At 35.9% G+C, this 17,989-nt stretch overlaps 1 protein-coding gene across 1 annotated transcript in view; it reads left to right on the forward strand.

Moving 5' to 3' along the window:
• Positions 1 to 17,989, forward strand: part of ari-2 (E3 ubiquitin-protein ligase ari-2) — a 301,405-nt gene that overhangs the window by 198,828 nt on the left and 84,588 nt on the right. Inside the window, exon 9 of the mRNA XM_090388043.1 lies at positions 15,112 to 15,157. Within this exon, the coding sequence (XP_090244169.1) occupies positions 15,112 to 15,157 (46 nt within the window). The remainder of the gene's footprint in view (positions 1 to 15,111; positions 15,158 to 17,989) is intronic.

A 17,989-nucleotide genomic window follows, 5' to 3' on the forward strand; every position in this document is an offset into this window, starting at 1 on the left:
TTTTTTTATGTAAACCCCAAACACGAGAAGTATTAGAACCTATAGTACTTAGTACTGTGCTTGGGTCAGAGGTTGAGAAGACGAAAGAAGATATTTGTTGACATTGGACTCTAACTTCTGTAGACTGTAATTTTCAAGAAATACGTATGAAGGAAGGTTGTTCCAGAAAACGGCAGTTGAATGAATAAACGAGGAAGATGAAAAGTTGGTTCTGTGAGTTTGAAGTTGGACAGTAAATGGATGTTTACTGTGTGTGTGTGTGGCGGCACATGTTCGGAATGTTTTGAAAGAGAGAGCGGGAATTATAGAAGCCAATTCAGAAGAACAGTTCCCGTGGAAGTATCTGTAGAAGAGGCATGCAGCAGAAACAGTACGTCTATGAGACAGCGAGTGGAGAGACTCTGTCAGAGATGAATCATTAATTAACCTAACTGCCCTCTTCTGAATGGAATCAAGAAGCCTGAGAGAGGTTTTGGGGGCACCACCCCAGATGTGGGAACAATATTCCATGGCAGGGCGGATTTGCGATTTATACAGAGTGAGCAGCTGTTTGGAAGAAAAGTAACGCCGAGAGCGAAAGAGAAAACCAAGTTTTTTAGATGCAGAGGAAGAAATATTTGTAATGTGCTTGTGCCAAGAGAGATTAGAAGTCAGGGTAATCCCCAAAAGAGATATATCATTTTGCCTAGAAATCGGAGTGTCACTAAAGATAAGCGTAGGAGCAGAAAAATCCTTAGGCGCCTCCGTAGCCAGGTGGGAAGGAGCAGCAGTGCGCACCACACGCTTCTTGATTAGACCGGGGTTCGAGCCTGTCACCACCAAATACAAGGTCATGGAATGACCACCGCATATCGCAGAGCAATATGGCCTTAGTTGCTAATGCTCCTAAAAACCAAATAACAAACAAACAAGAAGAATCCTTTTTGCGAGATATAAGACTAGACTGAGTTTAAGAAGGGTTGAAATCAACGAAGTTGTCTTTGCTGCACTGGAGAATTACCTGAAGATCGGTATTTAAGGAATTGGTAGCAGATTTTCGAGAACTTGAAGCTGATTGAACAGGGCAAGGTTTCTCAAAATGGAAAGTGGAAGCAATGTGCTATCATCGGCAAAACTATGGATAGGATTTCCAGTCAATGGAAGAAGGTCATTAATATACAAGAGGAAAAGAGTGGGGGAAAGAACTGAACCTTGGGGGACACTGGCATTAGTGGAAAAGTTAGAAGACAGAGAGCCATCTACCATCACCCTCAGTGAGCAATCAGAGAGAAAACTGGATAACCAATTACTAAAAACAGTTGGCGCAAACCATAAGATGGAAGCTTGTTTAGAATACCTTTATGCCAAACACGATCGAAAGCCTTTGAGATGTTGAGAGCAACTACTTGTGTTTCACCAAACCTTTCCATTGAATTAGTCCATAAATAGGTAACATAAGCCAGAACATCACCAGTGGATTGACACTGACGGAATCCATACTGGCGATCGTTGATCAGACGGAAGGTTTCTAGGTAGCTTAAGAGTTGGTGGTTAATTGATTTCTCCATTATTTTAGAAAGAGCAGAAGTAATTGCAATGGTATGATAATTGGATGGGAGGGATTTGTCACCCTTTTTAGGAACTGGCTGGATATGAGCCAATTTCCAAGCAGAAGGAAAAAAAAACACCTTTGGAATAAGAAAGTGAAAAAAGACGGCAAAGAATAGGCGTAAGTTCAGGAGCACAGGTTTTGAGAACAAGTGGAGAAATACCATCGGGACCTGGAGCTTTCTTAGCAATAAAATCCTTCTTACATCCTTTTGACGGAAGACCACAGGAGGCATTGAATGGAGCGTGTTGGGAATGGTGGGAGTGGTTTTATCAAGATCATTAATATATGAGTTGGAATAAAAATGGGATGCTAGCAGGTCAGCTTTATCCTTGGCTGAAGTGACAACAGAACCATCTGGTTTGGACAGAGGTGGGAGCAGAGATGGGCAAAAGTTGCGGCCAATAGCTTTGGCAAGAGACCAGAATGCTCAGCTACCATTAGGGCAAGAAGCAAGTTTTCTACTCTTAGCCTGTTCAAACTCTAGTTTGGACTGATTAATAACTGCTTTATAATTGTTGCGAGCTTTGGTGTAGGCAGAAAATGAAACTGAAGAATTAGAAACAAGCCAATTACGATATGCAACATTCTTCTCTTGAACAGCCTTAGCACATTTATTGGAAAACCAAGGTTTAGATAAAGGACGAGATTTTAAAGTGGAGTGTGGGATAAAGGATTCCATTCCTGCAAGAATAATTTCACTGAAACGATCTGAGCAAACATTGACATCAGAAGTTTTGAAACAGTAATCCGACCAAGGAAAAGAAGAAAAGAAGTCTCGCAGGTCATCCCATTTTGCATTCTTGTAATGCCAAACAACACAAGATTGGGAATAGCCATGAGATAAAGGCTCCATTTGAGAAGAGACATTCACCAAGTTGTGATCTGAAGTGCCTAAAGGACCTCTTACTTCGACCGTGTACTTAGAAGGGTTGTTTGTGAGAAAAAGATCAAGCACGTTGGTTGTATGATTAGGATTATCCAGTATTCTTGTAGGTAAATGAACAATCTGTGCAAGGTCATTAGTAATTGCAAAAGCCTCAGCATCTCGACCAGCTGGGTCGGTGTGACTAGAAAACGGAAGCCAGCTGGAGTTGTGAACATTAAAATCACCAAGGAAAATTACCTCACTGTTAAGAAGGTTAGACTGGAGAAAGTCAAGTTGCAAAGAGAGAAAGTCAAAAAGCTCCAAGTGATTAGTGGAGTTGGGAGAATGGTAGAGACAACAGATGAATTTTACACAATGAGGTAGAGAGAGAGAGAGAGAGATTTTAAGCCAGAGAAGATCAAAGAGAGTTTATTCCAAATTGCCAAGTCTCTGACAGGGAATATCAGAACGGACATATGCACAAGCACCACCTTTGAGGCGAAAGGAACCATACAGCGAGTAATTTGGGCATCTGAGATGAGCAGTAGTTGAATCAACCGATAACTGAGATTCTGTCAGAAAAAGTACAGGGGTTTGGCAGACTGCAAGTGGAAATGGACAACGTTAAGATTAGAATTGAGACCATGTATATTTGTGAAATGAATTAGGAAGTGCTTGGGAGGTTTACATCTTTTCGCAGATAAGCTTGCTCTATTAGCGGGGATGGTTGAGTGGCAGAAGACAGAGTGGTAATCAATGGACACTGCTCAACGTGGACTAATGTTATTAGTTGAGTTCCTCAGGGTTCAGTGTTGGGTCCGTTGTTGTTTTCGGTGTTTATGAATGATATTGATGATGGGATATCAAGTTTAATGTCCAAGTTTGCAGATGATACAAAGGTTGGCAGGGTTGTTAAGAACACCACTGACGCTATGCTGCTGCAACAGGATCTGGAAAGGTTGAACAGATGGGCTGAGAGGTGGCAAATGAAGTTTAACATTGACAAATGTAAAGTACTACATATGGGAAACAGTAACCCCAGAGCAACGTATCAACTTTGCGGTACTACACTGACAGTGGTGGAGAATGAAAAGGACCTGGGGGTAATTGTGCAGGCAGATATGAAGTTCTCTGAGCAGTGCAGACGAGCTGCTAGAGTAGCTCATGGTGTCTTGTCAATGATATACAGGAATTTTTCTAGCAGGGATAAGGAGGTGATTATTCCCTTGTATAAGGCAATGGTTAGGCCACATCTTGAGTACTGTATACAGGTCTGGAGGCCTCATTTCATGAAGGATGTAGAGCTGCTGGAATGGGTACAGAGAAGGGCAACAAGATTAGTGGATGGAACAAAGGGTTGCTCTTACGAAGAAAGGCTTAAGTTTTGCAAATTACAGAGTCTGGAGACTAGGCACCGGCGAGGTGATCTGATAGAGGCATATAAGGCTTTGAATGGTTTGAGCATGCTCAATGCCAATGGGATTCTTCATCTTGCTCAGAATAATCAGCTCAGAGGGCATAAATTCAAATTGAGGAAGGACGGATGTCGGATAGATGTGCGGAAATTTGCCTTTGGCCAGCGGTTGGTTGGTTGGTGGAACCGACTTCCATCACTTGTTGTTGAAGTTGATAGCCTAAACAAATTTAAGGCTCAACTGGACAGGTATTTCGAGCGAACGGGGAGGGGTGAAATGGGAGTGGTGTGTTTTTTTTTTTTTTTTTTTTGGCTGATGCTGAATAAGCTTGCTTTCTTGCATCATATGCCTCTACTAATGCTAATTCGTGGTGTATTCAATAGTGAGAAAAAGTGGGTGGGACATGTTGTATGGAGTAATGAAATTTTTGGATATGGCGTACACATGGTAAGAATATACCCAGATCCTTGACATAACGTGGCCTCGACAGTGCTCCCCGCACACACACTACTCGGACTCCCTCCAGTCACTATCTGGCAGAGTAGAGGTAGCAAGATTATACACTAGCTGATCCGGAAGCCTCACTAGAGAGTTACCATTAGGTTCAGTCCTGTGTACTAATTAGCGGCTAGCCTGCGAACACTGTTTTAGAGCTGTACCCTCGAAATGTAAGGAATATTGGTTCTCTCCACGATGTTCATCATAACCTCAAAGGTCATCAATCATACTGCATGATGGAAGAGACAGGAAAGTGTTGACCGGAACTTAACTCTAGAGACTAAAGATGGATTCCACCACTTCAAGCCTCCAATAAGCAATGTGGTGGTATTGCACCGGTTGATGAGAGTCATCTGCCACCTAGTACTGCCTGGTAACATAGAGGGGCAGCATTCCTCCATATGGTGTGGGCACCACACCTTGACACCCTGCTTACATTGGTTCACACCTGGGTAGTCACCCACCATGGAGGTTATACCCAGGATTACTAACAGTCCCACCATCGTGAAGGTGCAAGCAGAGGATTTGGCTGTCACAGACCGTCCGGACTTCGCCGAAATTGGGTCCACTTACTTGAGTGTCACCGGAATATCAGTTCCATCAGCGTTTTAGAATCCTAGGTAACAAGTGCAGCTTGTCTGGCATATCTGAGATAATGTCTGTGACAACCTCAAGGACCATATGTTGAACAGTGGCACAAACAGCTTAATAGATTCTTTAAAGATTCCGAATTTAAAATTGTGGCCAGGCCAATATGGAAATTACTCACTATACTGAACAATCGCTCGGTTCTTTCCGCGTTCGCAACACAAATTAATAATCTGGTATACAACATTTCTTCTGGTGATTGCAACTCATCTTACCAAGGTTCGATGCGATTTTCTCTGAATATTCGTGTAAATCAACATGAAGCCTCAGTTCGTGCTTCTCGTTCAGCAGCATCAGAATTAGCCTTTCATGCCATTAACGAAAAACATACTTTTCTATTTAACGAGGCCAAGATACTTGATGTTCAACGTAATTATACGCGACTATTAAGGAAGGAAAATCATTTTGAATATTTTTGTTAGATTCTTTTTAATTTTTAATTGTGTTAAATTGTGTTAAATTGGTTTTAAATTATTTATTTTTTAGTCTAATGTAAGTTTTTGAATTTTTCGTTTTAATTTCTGGAGAGTATCATACGGAAGTGTTCTACGTATCTATATTGAGATAAACTCCTCTTATTATTTTACAAATATTAATATCAATGTAGAACATATTGAGTATTACAGCTCTGATTCATACTATGCATGTGTATGTATATTACTAATTCAAATCAAAAGGGACTATGAAGCCCAATAAGTCCTATTATTATTATAATAATTTTAAATTATAGGTGAAAACCTCCTACCTTTTGAGTAAGACTGTTAATCTCTCAACACTTAATCGCGAATGATTATAATATGAACTTACTCCCAGTGTATTGTCATAAATGAATCAAGTTAAAATAACTATTAATTAAAATAAACGTATTCAACTCTCATACCACGTCAAGGGAATCGGAAAGAATCACGGAAAGACGGCAGCTGCCAAAAACCAGCCAACACCACAAGCCATCATGAGAATTGAAAAACAATTGTCATGATGGCTTGTGGTGTTGGTTGGTTTTTGGAGATTGGTGGCCGCCGTCTTTCCTTGATTCTTTCCGATTCCCTTGACGTGATATGAGAGTTGAATACGTTTATTTTAATTAATAGTTATTTTAACTTGATTTGTTTATGACAATACACAGGGGGCAAGTTCATATTATAATCATTCACGATTGAGTGTTGAGAGATTAATAGTCTTACTCAAAGGTATGAGGTTTTCACCTATAATTTAAGATTATGTATATGTAAGTATCCCCCCCCCCCCCCGGTTAATAGTATTATATGTATTGTATTATTGAAATATTAATTATATAATAATAGCATTTTTAGTTTTTATCCTAAGAGGTTGCTTTAGGTAGTAAAGCAACCATTTAGGATTTGTAAAGAATTTGGTTGAAAAAAATTTAATTTTTTTCCGTTAATGTCTTCTTGATATACAGCTAAAAAAAAAAAATGTTTAAAAAAAAATAATTAAATGGTGCTACCCACTGACATGGAGAAAATTGAGTATACTGAGTTATGCAAAGCCATTAGAAAGAGACTCAGAGAGGACGTAAGAAGATTTAAGTGAAGAATGGGACGAATTATATTGGGAATCAGACTGTTAGATAAGAATAGAAACACATGGATTAGGCAGCAAACTCAAGTAAAGGACATTCTTATCAAAACTAAAGAACTAAAATGGTCTTGGACAGTACATATAGCTCGAAGACATGATGACAGATGGACTAAGAGAATAACAGAATGGTACCCAAGAGGAGCTAGAAGAAAACCTGAAAAACGACTGAGATGAACAGATGAAATTCATGAGTTTGTGGGTAGTAAATGGATGGCCATTGCACAAAACTGAAGGAACTGGAAAGTTGTTGGAGAGGCCTTTATCCTGCAGTGAATTGAAAATGCCTGATGATGATGACCCAAATGTTCCCGAAATTTGTTGCACAGGAACTAAGTCTTGTATGGACTTGTGGCTCTAGGTAACACTGCATGCATCCTTTGTGGATCTGTGTGCCACGTGGTGTCAGGCTGGATAGATTCATTGAATATTTATATGCAGTTCTTTGGCAGTGTATTTCGTGTAGTTTGTGATTGTTGCAATGGCTGATGTGAGAGAGAGAGTAACATGCTTGCATCAAGTTTTGTTTCCTTCTTAACGATACAGCAGCAGAAACCCATAAAAAGTTGAAACAAGCTTTTGGCGACAATGCTTTAGGCCAGATGCAGACCTACTACTGGTTTAACTGTTTTAAAAACTGTCAAATGTCAGTTGATGGCGACACTTACTCTGGGTGTCCATCATCAAGCACCACCACCACCACCACAGAAAATGTCACAAAAGTCTGGCAGCAATCTGTGAGGACCTCAGGCGGACCATCCACAACATTTATGGCATTGTAGGAATATCATACGGCACGTGTCAGCAGATTTTGTCAGACGAGTTGAACGTGAGAAGGATTGCGGTCAAGTTCATACCACTGTTGCTGAGTGAAGACCAAAAGCAGCATCGCATGGAAGTTAGCAGAGATCTTCAGGAACGGGCCAGGAATGATCAAAACTTCCTTTCTACGATTATCACTGGTGACGAGAATTGGGTATATGGGTATGACCCAGAAACAAAGCAACCATCATCCCAGTGGAAGAGCCCATCTTCGCCCCAACCGAAGAAAGCCCGACAAGTGAGGAGCAATGTGAAGTCCATGCTGATCTGTGTTTTGGACATTGATGGGATTCGTCCCTCCTGGCCAGACCAACATGAAGTTCTACTGCAACGTCCTGAGGCAGTTAAGGGAAGCCATCAGGAGGAAACGTCCAGAGAGGTGGTGCACAAAGAACTGGGTCCTTCATCATAATGTGGTGGCCCACACATCTCTCACTGTGGTGCAGTTTTTGGCACCCAACAATGACAATTGTCCCCACCCCCTTATTAGTCAGACTTAGCCCCCTGCAACTTCTTCCTCTTTAACAAGAATGAAAATCAAGCTGAGGGGGCAAAGATTTGAGAGCGTAGAGGATATCCAAACTCAATTGCTGAACGCTATGAAGGACTTTCGGGATGCATTCAAATCATGAGAGAAGCACTAGGATCGGTGTGTACACTCTCAAGGGAACTAATTCGAAGGTAATGGTGGCGAATAAGATCCAGGGTGAGTCTAATTTATTTTATAAATACATTTCAGGAACTTTTGGATAGCACCTTGTATTTTAAAATTTATCTTGTTGTAGAAGCCATTAGTGTGTTTTCTTCTTTTTGTTTTTATAATCAAGCTATTTATAAATACTATAAAGATAAGGTTGTTATTACAATAAGATATTTGTCTTATTATAACAACAATTAGTTTTTTTAATTAAATGAAAAAAAATTCTTCAATTTAATTGTACACCATTTTTAAAAAATAATGCAACAGTAAATTTTATTTTTTCTTATTGTCAATATGGCAGTTATAAAAATTTTCCAAAAAAAAAAAACCACTGAGGACTATTCATATTTTTGGCTGCAAACGAATATTCTTTTGACTTTTTGAAGGATATTACTTCTGAAGTTATTTTACTGCCATTTAATTGCTTTTCATAGCATTTCTCTGAGGTATGGAAAGCCATGGTTTCACTGTTTGCCAAAATTTTTGCCATAAAAAAAAAGTCAAAAGTCACTCTGAATGGCCACTTGATAGTGATGAAATTGAATATAAATGGCATAAATTTCATTCATCCAACTAAAGAACCATTTGCAATTTGAAGATACCAAACACTGGACAACTGAAATTTGCTTATCTGCTGTTGAGGTGAAAAGAATTAAGAAGGCCAGAACATGGGGTCAGTTGATATGAAAGCAGCGCAGTTTGGGTTACAAAAGCTTATTACTAGATAGTGACATTTATAGAACAATGAAATAACCTCAGAATTAAAAATTGTCAATCTAAAAATGCTTTAGAATAGTGCCATGATTGGAGATTAAATGATAAAAATAGAGGGAGCAACAATATTTATTGTTTGGACAATACTTGAAAGCACTCACAAGACTAAAGAAGTGAGGATAATGCTGGTGAATAAACTATAAATAAACAGGCAAGGTGGTGAACCTCAAATAAAAAAAAAAAAAAAAAAACTTGTAATTACATTGGGTCATTCATGTTTTTTTGAGAAGTTTTGGCCCAGTTGTTAATATGTTAGGAAGTTTGAAGGGCTAAAAGAATAATTAACCCAAAGGCTCTTGTCCTGATTTAAAAAAAAAAAGTGATAGTAAGGATCAAGTGATTACCAAAAAGACTGTGAATAAAAGCTGCAAAAGTATAGGATTACATAAGAATTTTTGAAATGTAATAAAAAGAGTTAGAGGATGTAAAGTTTATGGGAATTCCATAAACTTTACATAAGTGTGAGGAAAAACAAATTGACTGCAAAATCAATTAAACAATAAGGAAGAAAGAATTGGATGGTCCACAACAAAATTAAGTTGAATTACATGAAGTTGTGGCCTTGTGGCTGCTATCTAAGAAAGAGCAAAGATGCTGTCAGCATTAAGTTTACTCAACCCTGTTTTAAAGGCTCAAACACTTTTAGGTCAATGCACATGCATGCATATTTAGAGAGCTTGATTCAAATTAAAAATATTGATTAAAAATACCCTTTTTGTATCCTCAACTCATTTTGTTGCTTTTCTTTGCACCATTTCCAGTAGATTCACAACTTTCATAAAATGAGGTTTCCAAAGCTGCATGCAGTATTTAAGATGTGATCATTTGTTTATAAATGAGATAATCACCTTTTTGTTCCTTGTGGCAATGTTTCTGTATATCACTGATAACAGTCCCCATGAACTTTTCTAGCAGCCTGTTAGTGCTTTGTAAGTCTCATTTAAACGATGCAGTTTCAAAGTTCACTTGGGCATAAAATGTGTTTGTTTTAGAAAGAGAACATCCACGTATAAATCAGGAATGATTATTTTTGGAAGTTACGTTCATAGCCAGTGTATGCATTGAGTTACATTTCAGATGCATTCAGTGATGAAATAATGTGTCTGATATCTTCTATAACTTTAATCAAGAAGCGTTCATATATTTGAATTGAGAAATGGAAAAAATTGAGTTACAAAGATAACTCAGTTTTCTAGAGAATATAAGACAATCCTTAATTTCTGTTGGTCATTTTAATAAAATGAGATGGCTCAACAAATATTTTCAAGATAAAAATATAAAATTTCATGAAAATCTGTTTGCTGTGAGCCTAAAAAACACATGCCTAATGTAATTAATACCTATGTATTAATTACATAGGTATTAATTTCATGTAATTAATACCTATGTATTAATTACATGAAAATTTATGAAAAGATTTTTTTCTTAATTGTACTGCATGTATGAATACATGTTTCATTAAATTTCATTTGATTCTGTATTTATTATAAATAATGTTTCAAAAATAATCTCTGTATGAATGAATAATATATTTAGTTTTGTAGTATATATGTTGGCTTTTTATTTATTATTGATTGTTAAGTAGATTGTAAAGTGGATAACTATGTAAAATAAAACAGAAGTTAATATTACTGTAGGTTAGAAGCAGAACTTATTTAAATAAATAATGGTTCTCGTAAAACAATGTTGGGAAACATTGATTTAAACTAAATTTCAGCATGCAACATAGTGACCTAAGTTACCCCCCTTCCTCTCCAAGATGTGTGTAATATGGTGCATAAATGTTTTTCTTATAATGTGTATACAAGGTGAAGCAGTTCCCAAACTGGTGAAAATTATTACACCAGTTATTACACCATTTTAAAAGTTTCTGAAAAGAGTCAGTGGAGGTATCTAAAGAGATGATGTTCAGTTTGGTGGTTACATTTTTTTCTTTATGATCTCAACATCCTGAAATCTCTTTCCTTTGAGGGCCATTTTCACTTTGGGAAAGAGGAAATGCTAGATCAGGAGAGTAGGGTAGACGGTTGATCTGTAAGTGCCACGTTTCATCAGAAAAGTCTTCGCAACAAGTGCAGAATGGGTGGAGACATTGATGTGCAACACAACCAACTGCCTTGGAAGTTGCGACTTAACTGAGAAATGTGCATTAGTATGAAGCAGCTGTACATAGAATGTGGCATTGATGAAAGACCCTTCAGGTACAAATTCCTTGTAAATCATATCCTGTTTGTTGAAAAACGTGATCATCATCTTGATCCTTGACTTCTGTAAATGAAGCTTTTTGGGCCTTGGTATTGAATTTAAAGTCCACTACATGCTCTGATGCTTTGTCTCTGGGTGATACTGAAACACACCCAACATATATCTCCAATGAAAATATGGCTGTGACTTTGCTTCTGCTCATCTGTGAGGCTGTGCAGCACAAATTTTTCACAGACCTTCCTTTTCCCCTAAATCTTCATGCAAAATGTGAATCATCTTCTTATTCATTTCCAACTCAACAACCACCATCCTGAGGATCAAACGATAATCTTTTGCCACAGTTTCCCTGAACTTTTGCAACTCGGACCTCATTTTGAGAGGTTGGGAACACCAACTTCCTGGGTCACCATGAACATCCTCATGTCAGTCTTTGAACCACTTACACCTTTCAAACGTGCTAGTTTGACTTAACGTTTCATCTCCATAAACAATTTTTAACATTTCATACGTTTCTGTTGCGAGTTTCTCAGTTTAAAGCAAAATTCGATATTCATTCATTGCCCATTTGCAAATTGAAACTGCTTCTTACTTGCATCCTATCAGCCTATTGGACAATCTCTGTACCACGATCTGTTGGAGGAAGTTTGACCTACAACATACCACTTCGATTTATTTTCAAACTCGTAGCACATGACTGCAACAGCACCAGTTCAGGAACGTTATTGCAACACTTTGTATATTGTGCTTATTTAGTTTAATAAAATTGCAACTATTCAAATTAAAATGTTTATTTTTTTAAACCATTCACATTTTATTTACATTTGAATTTCTATAAGGCATACAGGGTGCCCAGAGTTTTTTTATGATGCCATAGACCAGGGGTGGCCAGCAAGTCTATCGCGATCTACCAGTCGATCGTGGCTTTATTTTCGGTCGATCACGACGAATTTTAAATATATATAAAAAATAGGTTAGTCAAAATCTATGTTATTATTATGCGCCCCATTGCATATGCTTATTACAAATCCATTGAACCACATGACCATTCTTGTTGCTGCACAGCTGCTAGGCTTGTCTAGCGAAAATTCATGCAGTTACGTTGAGGAGAGCATAGCGTATGTGTCAAATTCTTATTTAACTTACTTAATATTAATAACCGGACAGTACTTATACGTTAATTTAATACCTTTTGATTTAAAATGAATACTACGAAAAAGAGTAAAACATCATTTTCATTAAGAGTGGGAACTAGAATACTTTTTTGTAATGATAAAAGAAAAATGTTTGATTTGCAATGCTTCCGTGACTATACCCAAAAAAGTAAATTTAGAAAGGCACTTCAAAGCGCTCCATGATAAATACCAATCGGATTTTTCGCCTAATAGTGACCTTAGAAAAAATAAATTAAAAGAACTTAAATCCAGATTATTCGCACAACAAAATTTCTTCGTGACACATAATTTACAATTTAAATCAGTAACTGTAGCATCATTTAAAGTGAGTCAAATCTTGCAAAAAAGTGCAAACCACTTTCTGATGGTCAATTCATCAAAGACGCATTTTTAGAAATAACAGATTCTATTTTTGAAAATTTTAAAAACAAAAATGGAATTAAAAGTGCCCTTCAAGATCTGCAATTATCTTGAAATACTGTGATGCGACGCATAGAAAAAATGGTAAAATGTGAGCGAACAATTGCGTGCTCATATGCTAATTGTGTGTCCTTTTCTTTACAACTGGATGAATCTGCAGTGATATAACTCAATTGCTCGTTGTTATACATATGTTTTTCAATGATTCTGCCACTAGAGAAGAACTGCTGGGTATCATTTCGTTAAAAGAAAGAACTAGAGATCTTGATATTTTTAACGCATTCAAAAATTTTATCGAAAATTAAATTACCACTATTTAAGCTTGTATCAATAACAGATGGAGCTAAAGCAATGACAGGCCACCTTAATGGATTCACCTCATTGTGCCAAAAGGATGATGAATTCCCAGATTTTTTGAGTTACCACTGTATCATCCACCAAAAAGTGTTAGTGAGCAAAAGATTAAATACTAAAAGTATTATGGACATAGCTTTCAAAATCATGAATTCCATCAGAGGACAATCTCTTAAAAGGACTGTTCAAAATGCACCTCGATGAAAATGAACCAGAACTGATATTACACATATGGCTGGGTCGGAGTAAGTTTATACAGATTTCGAAATTTGCTGAATGAAATTTAAAAATTTGTCGATCAAAGGGGAGATGATTATCAGTAGCTGCAAGATATGGTGTGGTTGTGTGATCTGGCTTTTTTGGCAGATTTTACCAGTAAATTAAGTGATCTGAATTTGGAATTACAAGGAAAAAACAAAAATGTGGGTGACTTGATTAATAGTATATCTGCATATAAATATCAATTTTTTGGCAATGGCCAAGGATGTCAAAGAAAAAAAAATTCCATCATTTGCAAAAATATCCTGTTTTTGAATTTAATAGTGAGAAAGTTGTGGGTGATTTTAAAGCAATTGAAGACATTGTTCAATACATTTCTTGTCTATTTAAGGTTGACTTAGATATGAAACAAATTGCAGAAAAAATCGCTGAGATTTTTCACATGGAGAAAATATTACTTGAAAATGAAATTATTACATTGCGAAAAAATATATTCCTAAAAGCCAGATCATCAGAAAAAGACTTTTGGAAATATGTTTGCCAAGAAAAATACTGTAAAAAAAATGCAGTGAACTTTTAAATTCCTGTTTTGGTACCACATATCTATGTGAATCGGACTTTTCGTATTTGAAACAAACAAAGATGAAGAGTTGCTCAACTCATACAGACTTGCATACAGAAGATTCTTTATGGTTGGCCTTATTATTATTAGCCATATGGTGCAAGGAAGCCTTGAGGCTTATACTGCACCAGTCGAAAAAAAAAATTTCTGAATTACCGAGAGAGAGAGAGAGAGAGAGAGAGAGAGAGAGAGAGAGAGAGAGAGAGAGAGAAGAGAAGTAGAAGGGAATCACCAAAAAAGAGAAGAATGATGATATCCAACTTGGGACACTGGGTGTGCCAAGCCCATACTCACCAGATGTGAGTCCCTCGGTTTAAACAGTATATCCCCACTTGGCAGATGACATTAAGAAACAAACGTCACATAAATTAAAAATTTAAATACGTATGAATTTAAAATAAGAATTCTGAATTGTATTTAATTTTAAAATTTATAAACATTTTTCAATATGTGTTGATTAACTTTTTTAACCATGTGCAATGAACTTCTTGAGAATGTAGATCGCGGCACATTTTGAAGAAAAAAAGTTGATCGCATATCAACAATTAAGTTGGCCACCCTTGCCGTAGACAAATGAATGCAAACTATAGATACATTGTTTGCTGTAATTTGTAGTAAATCTCTGTTTTGTTGCTTACCTATGTGGACACCCTGCTGAATCTTGGACAGTGCAAAAAGGAATTTCAATCCCAGTGATGGCTGTATTGAACTGTAGTCACCAGAATTGATTATCTATGTCTAAGATGCTGATATGCTCCATGTCACCAAGGGTATCCATATCAAAATATACTAAGGTAAGCAATGAAACATGAGAGATTTACTACAAAGCATCCATCATATTCCTTGAAGATGGACACCTTGTATATATACAGTTTCAAGGATTCTATAAACCAGCACTAATTTGTTACTGTTTCTATTACTTTTATGTTAAGTTGATTTAAAGTTTTTAAGCATAATCATCAAATGAACAGTAATGGCTATCAAGAAATTGCAGAAATTTTGTACTTTTATTCAATAATTGAGTTTCACCACTTAATATAAATTCTGAAAATAAATATAGTAATATTTGGTAGAATCATTTGTTAAAATACTAGAAATAAATCAGAAGCTAATAGGAAACAATGAACTTTTTGAAACAATGAATATTTCACAATTAAAAATGATTAAAATCTACTTTTGTAACCTATGACTTTTCTTCTATTTATAGCAATGTTATAGTTGCAAATATGACTTTTGTTGGATGTGTTTAGGAGGTGAGTGACAGTGTTTTTCTTGTTTTCTGTTTGCTTTTCCATATATGAGACATTCAAAAATTAGTGATGAGTATTATTTTATTGTAAGGAAGAATTAGAGAGGAAGCAAAACACACCATTATAAGTGTGATTCAAAGAATTGGTAGAATGAATAACAAAATACATCTTTTGAAAAAGTTTTTATTTCAGTATTTAGCAAAGTCCCTTGACCTGCAATGAACTTTTGCAGTGCTGAAGTACTTTACCTCACAAAAAAATTAACCCTTCCTGCAATTCCATATCTTTCAGCACGTTTTTAAATTTTCATAAAAACACATTTTTTTAAACTTTCATAGAAACCGCCCAACAAACAGGTACAGCTGTTAAAAAATTTAATTTGGAAATCTCTAAACTGTTACGTGCAGCTAAATATTTATCATAGTGTTCAGGCAAACATTTAAAAATAGCTCATGGCTTAACCCTTTGAGAAGTGAGTTTTCTGTTCTGAGGCATTGGGCTCTGCAGTGAGTTTCTTCATTGAAATTTGAAAAGTGATATTCATATATCACTATTGACTACCTTTACATCTATTCATATATCACTTAATTTAATCAACTCCTGGTTCTGAATCCCAGAGAATTTCAGCTTTTGTAAGTTCACATCAAATGGCTGACAGGCACAATGTCCTTTTAGTTTTCAATGGTTATTTTTACTTATATCTATTAAAACTGTCCCCTGTTAGAAGAGAAATGTACTGGCAGATTTAAAGACATAATCTATAAACAGATTATTTGAAACATTCTTGAAACAGCTTTTAAACACACACACACACACACACCTTTCACAGTCAGGATCCTGTTTTGGTAGTAGTATATGGCTTTATCAACAGCAAGGCAAATTAAGTGGGGAATATCAGTATCATGCAGTAGGTGGAATACATTTTCAGTATTCTGATTTTTTTGAAACTAGTTCCTTTCGTGTATATAGAACTATTTGATTGTGTGAGGAGAACATTTGACCATTTTTGCAAATTTTTCCATTACTTGCCTAAAACAGAGACAGTAATTATGCTCTTTGCAGTTTTCACATTAGAATGTCAACTAAAAACTTTTTTTTTTTAATTGAAAGATTTAAATTTAGACTTTTGATTAAGGCCGAGTGAGTAAATTTAAAAGTGCATCTCCAATAATGTAGTTACAAAGAGATAAGATGAGATCTGTTTCTCAACCTAATCACCATGGACAATCAAATGTTTATCCCTACATTTGATAAAATTTTCAAAACCCTGTTGGAGAGTTATGTCATGACTCTGGCATCATGTTGCACTACTTATTAATCTCATTGCTAAAATGTTTTCTTGTAAGCTGTCACTTGAGGTGTGATGGAAATGCAAAGATGATAAATCATGCTGCCTTCAGGGTTAAGATTTTAAAAAACTCTTACTAAGAGAGCAAAGAACAGGGACAAGTTTTGTGTGTGTGTGTGTGTGTGTGTGTGTGTGTGTGTGTGTGTGTGTGTGTGTGTGTGTGTGTGTGTGTAAAGAAGAAAATAAACCAGCCTGGACCCTTGCATAATGAGTGTAAAAAAAATGATGTCTCGGTGAATTAGACTGAGTAGTATGGAATTAGCGATACTGAAATCACAGATGGTTGTGATTTCAGTATCAGTAATTTTGAAGAAGGCAGCAAGAGAGTGCATGAATCATTAAGGATAATTAAGAGTACATCATTCTACTCAAAATTCCCCAACATTCAAGAATTGTCAATATATCACCTATATATACCACAGGATATTTCTAAAAGTGTAGTGGGTTACTACAGATAAGTCAGTCTGACTTCAGTTGTAGTTAAAATCGTGGATCCAGTGATAAAGAGAATACTTGGACATCTAGAGAAATGGAATTCTAAAGGCTACACAAACATGGCTTTGTTAAATGAAAATCAACAAATATTATCCACAGGCTATAAAAATAAAGATATAAAGTACAAATTTTCACTTTATTACCAAAAGTTTATTACCGATTAAATGATGCATGAAAATCGCAAGAATATTATCCACAGGTTAGCAAAATAAAAATAAATTTATATTTACATACGTAGCTAATTAATTAATATACATATTAATTAAACATAACACTTTATAATAACAAGGTTTGTAACGAGGTCCCACAAAGTGTCACTTTTACTGCTTTTTTTTTTTTTTTTTGGTACATACTATATATCTAAGAATAATAATAAATATAACAATAATATCAAAAATAAATTAATAAAATAAAAACAAAAGCCTTGTCTAACAATACAGTAATAGGAATAACTTTTTTTTTTAAAGATTTTATTTTATTTGTAAGATAAACTAAGAGAAAAGCAATATTAACAGAAATGAAAATATTCTACAGTATACATTTTGATATATATAATATTTTGGTATCACAGTAAAAAGAATTACAATCTTAATATAAAAGTAGACATACAAACTTAATTTTTTAATAAATTAATCTAATTTAAAGAAAGAATCCAATGTTATTTGCACAGTTTTTGTTCTATATGCATTTTTAACTACAGCACATATGTTATCAAATGCAATAGTTGTTTCTTTATCAACGTTACTGCAGGCCAACACATTCTCTATTATGTTCAATTCATTTTGGGCATCTTTTTTAGATGGCAGTGTGCGTGCGTGCTTTTTTGCTGTCGCTGGTAACAAAAACATTGTTTTATTTGGTACCCAGCAGCTCTTCTGGTGATGGCGTTGCAGTGGTAGCAACTTACTCATTGCTAAAATTTTTCATCATCCACCTTCACAAACTCTTCAAATTCGCCAACAAAATCCATATGTTCCTTCAAATTCCTTCAT

The sequence above is a fragment of the Mastigoproctus giganteus genome, chromosome 13 (assembly GCF_048544385.1).
Source record: "Mastigoproctus giganteus isolate SK-2022 chromosome 13, ASM4854438v1, whole genome shotgun sequence".
NCBI lineage: Eukaryota > Metazoa > Arthropoda > Arachnida > Uropygi > Thelyphonidae > Mastigoproctus > Mastigoproctus giganteus.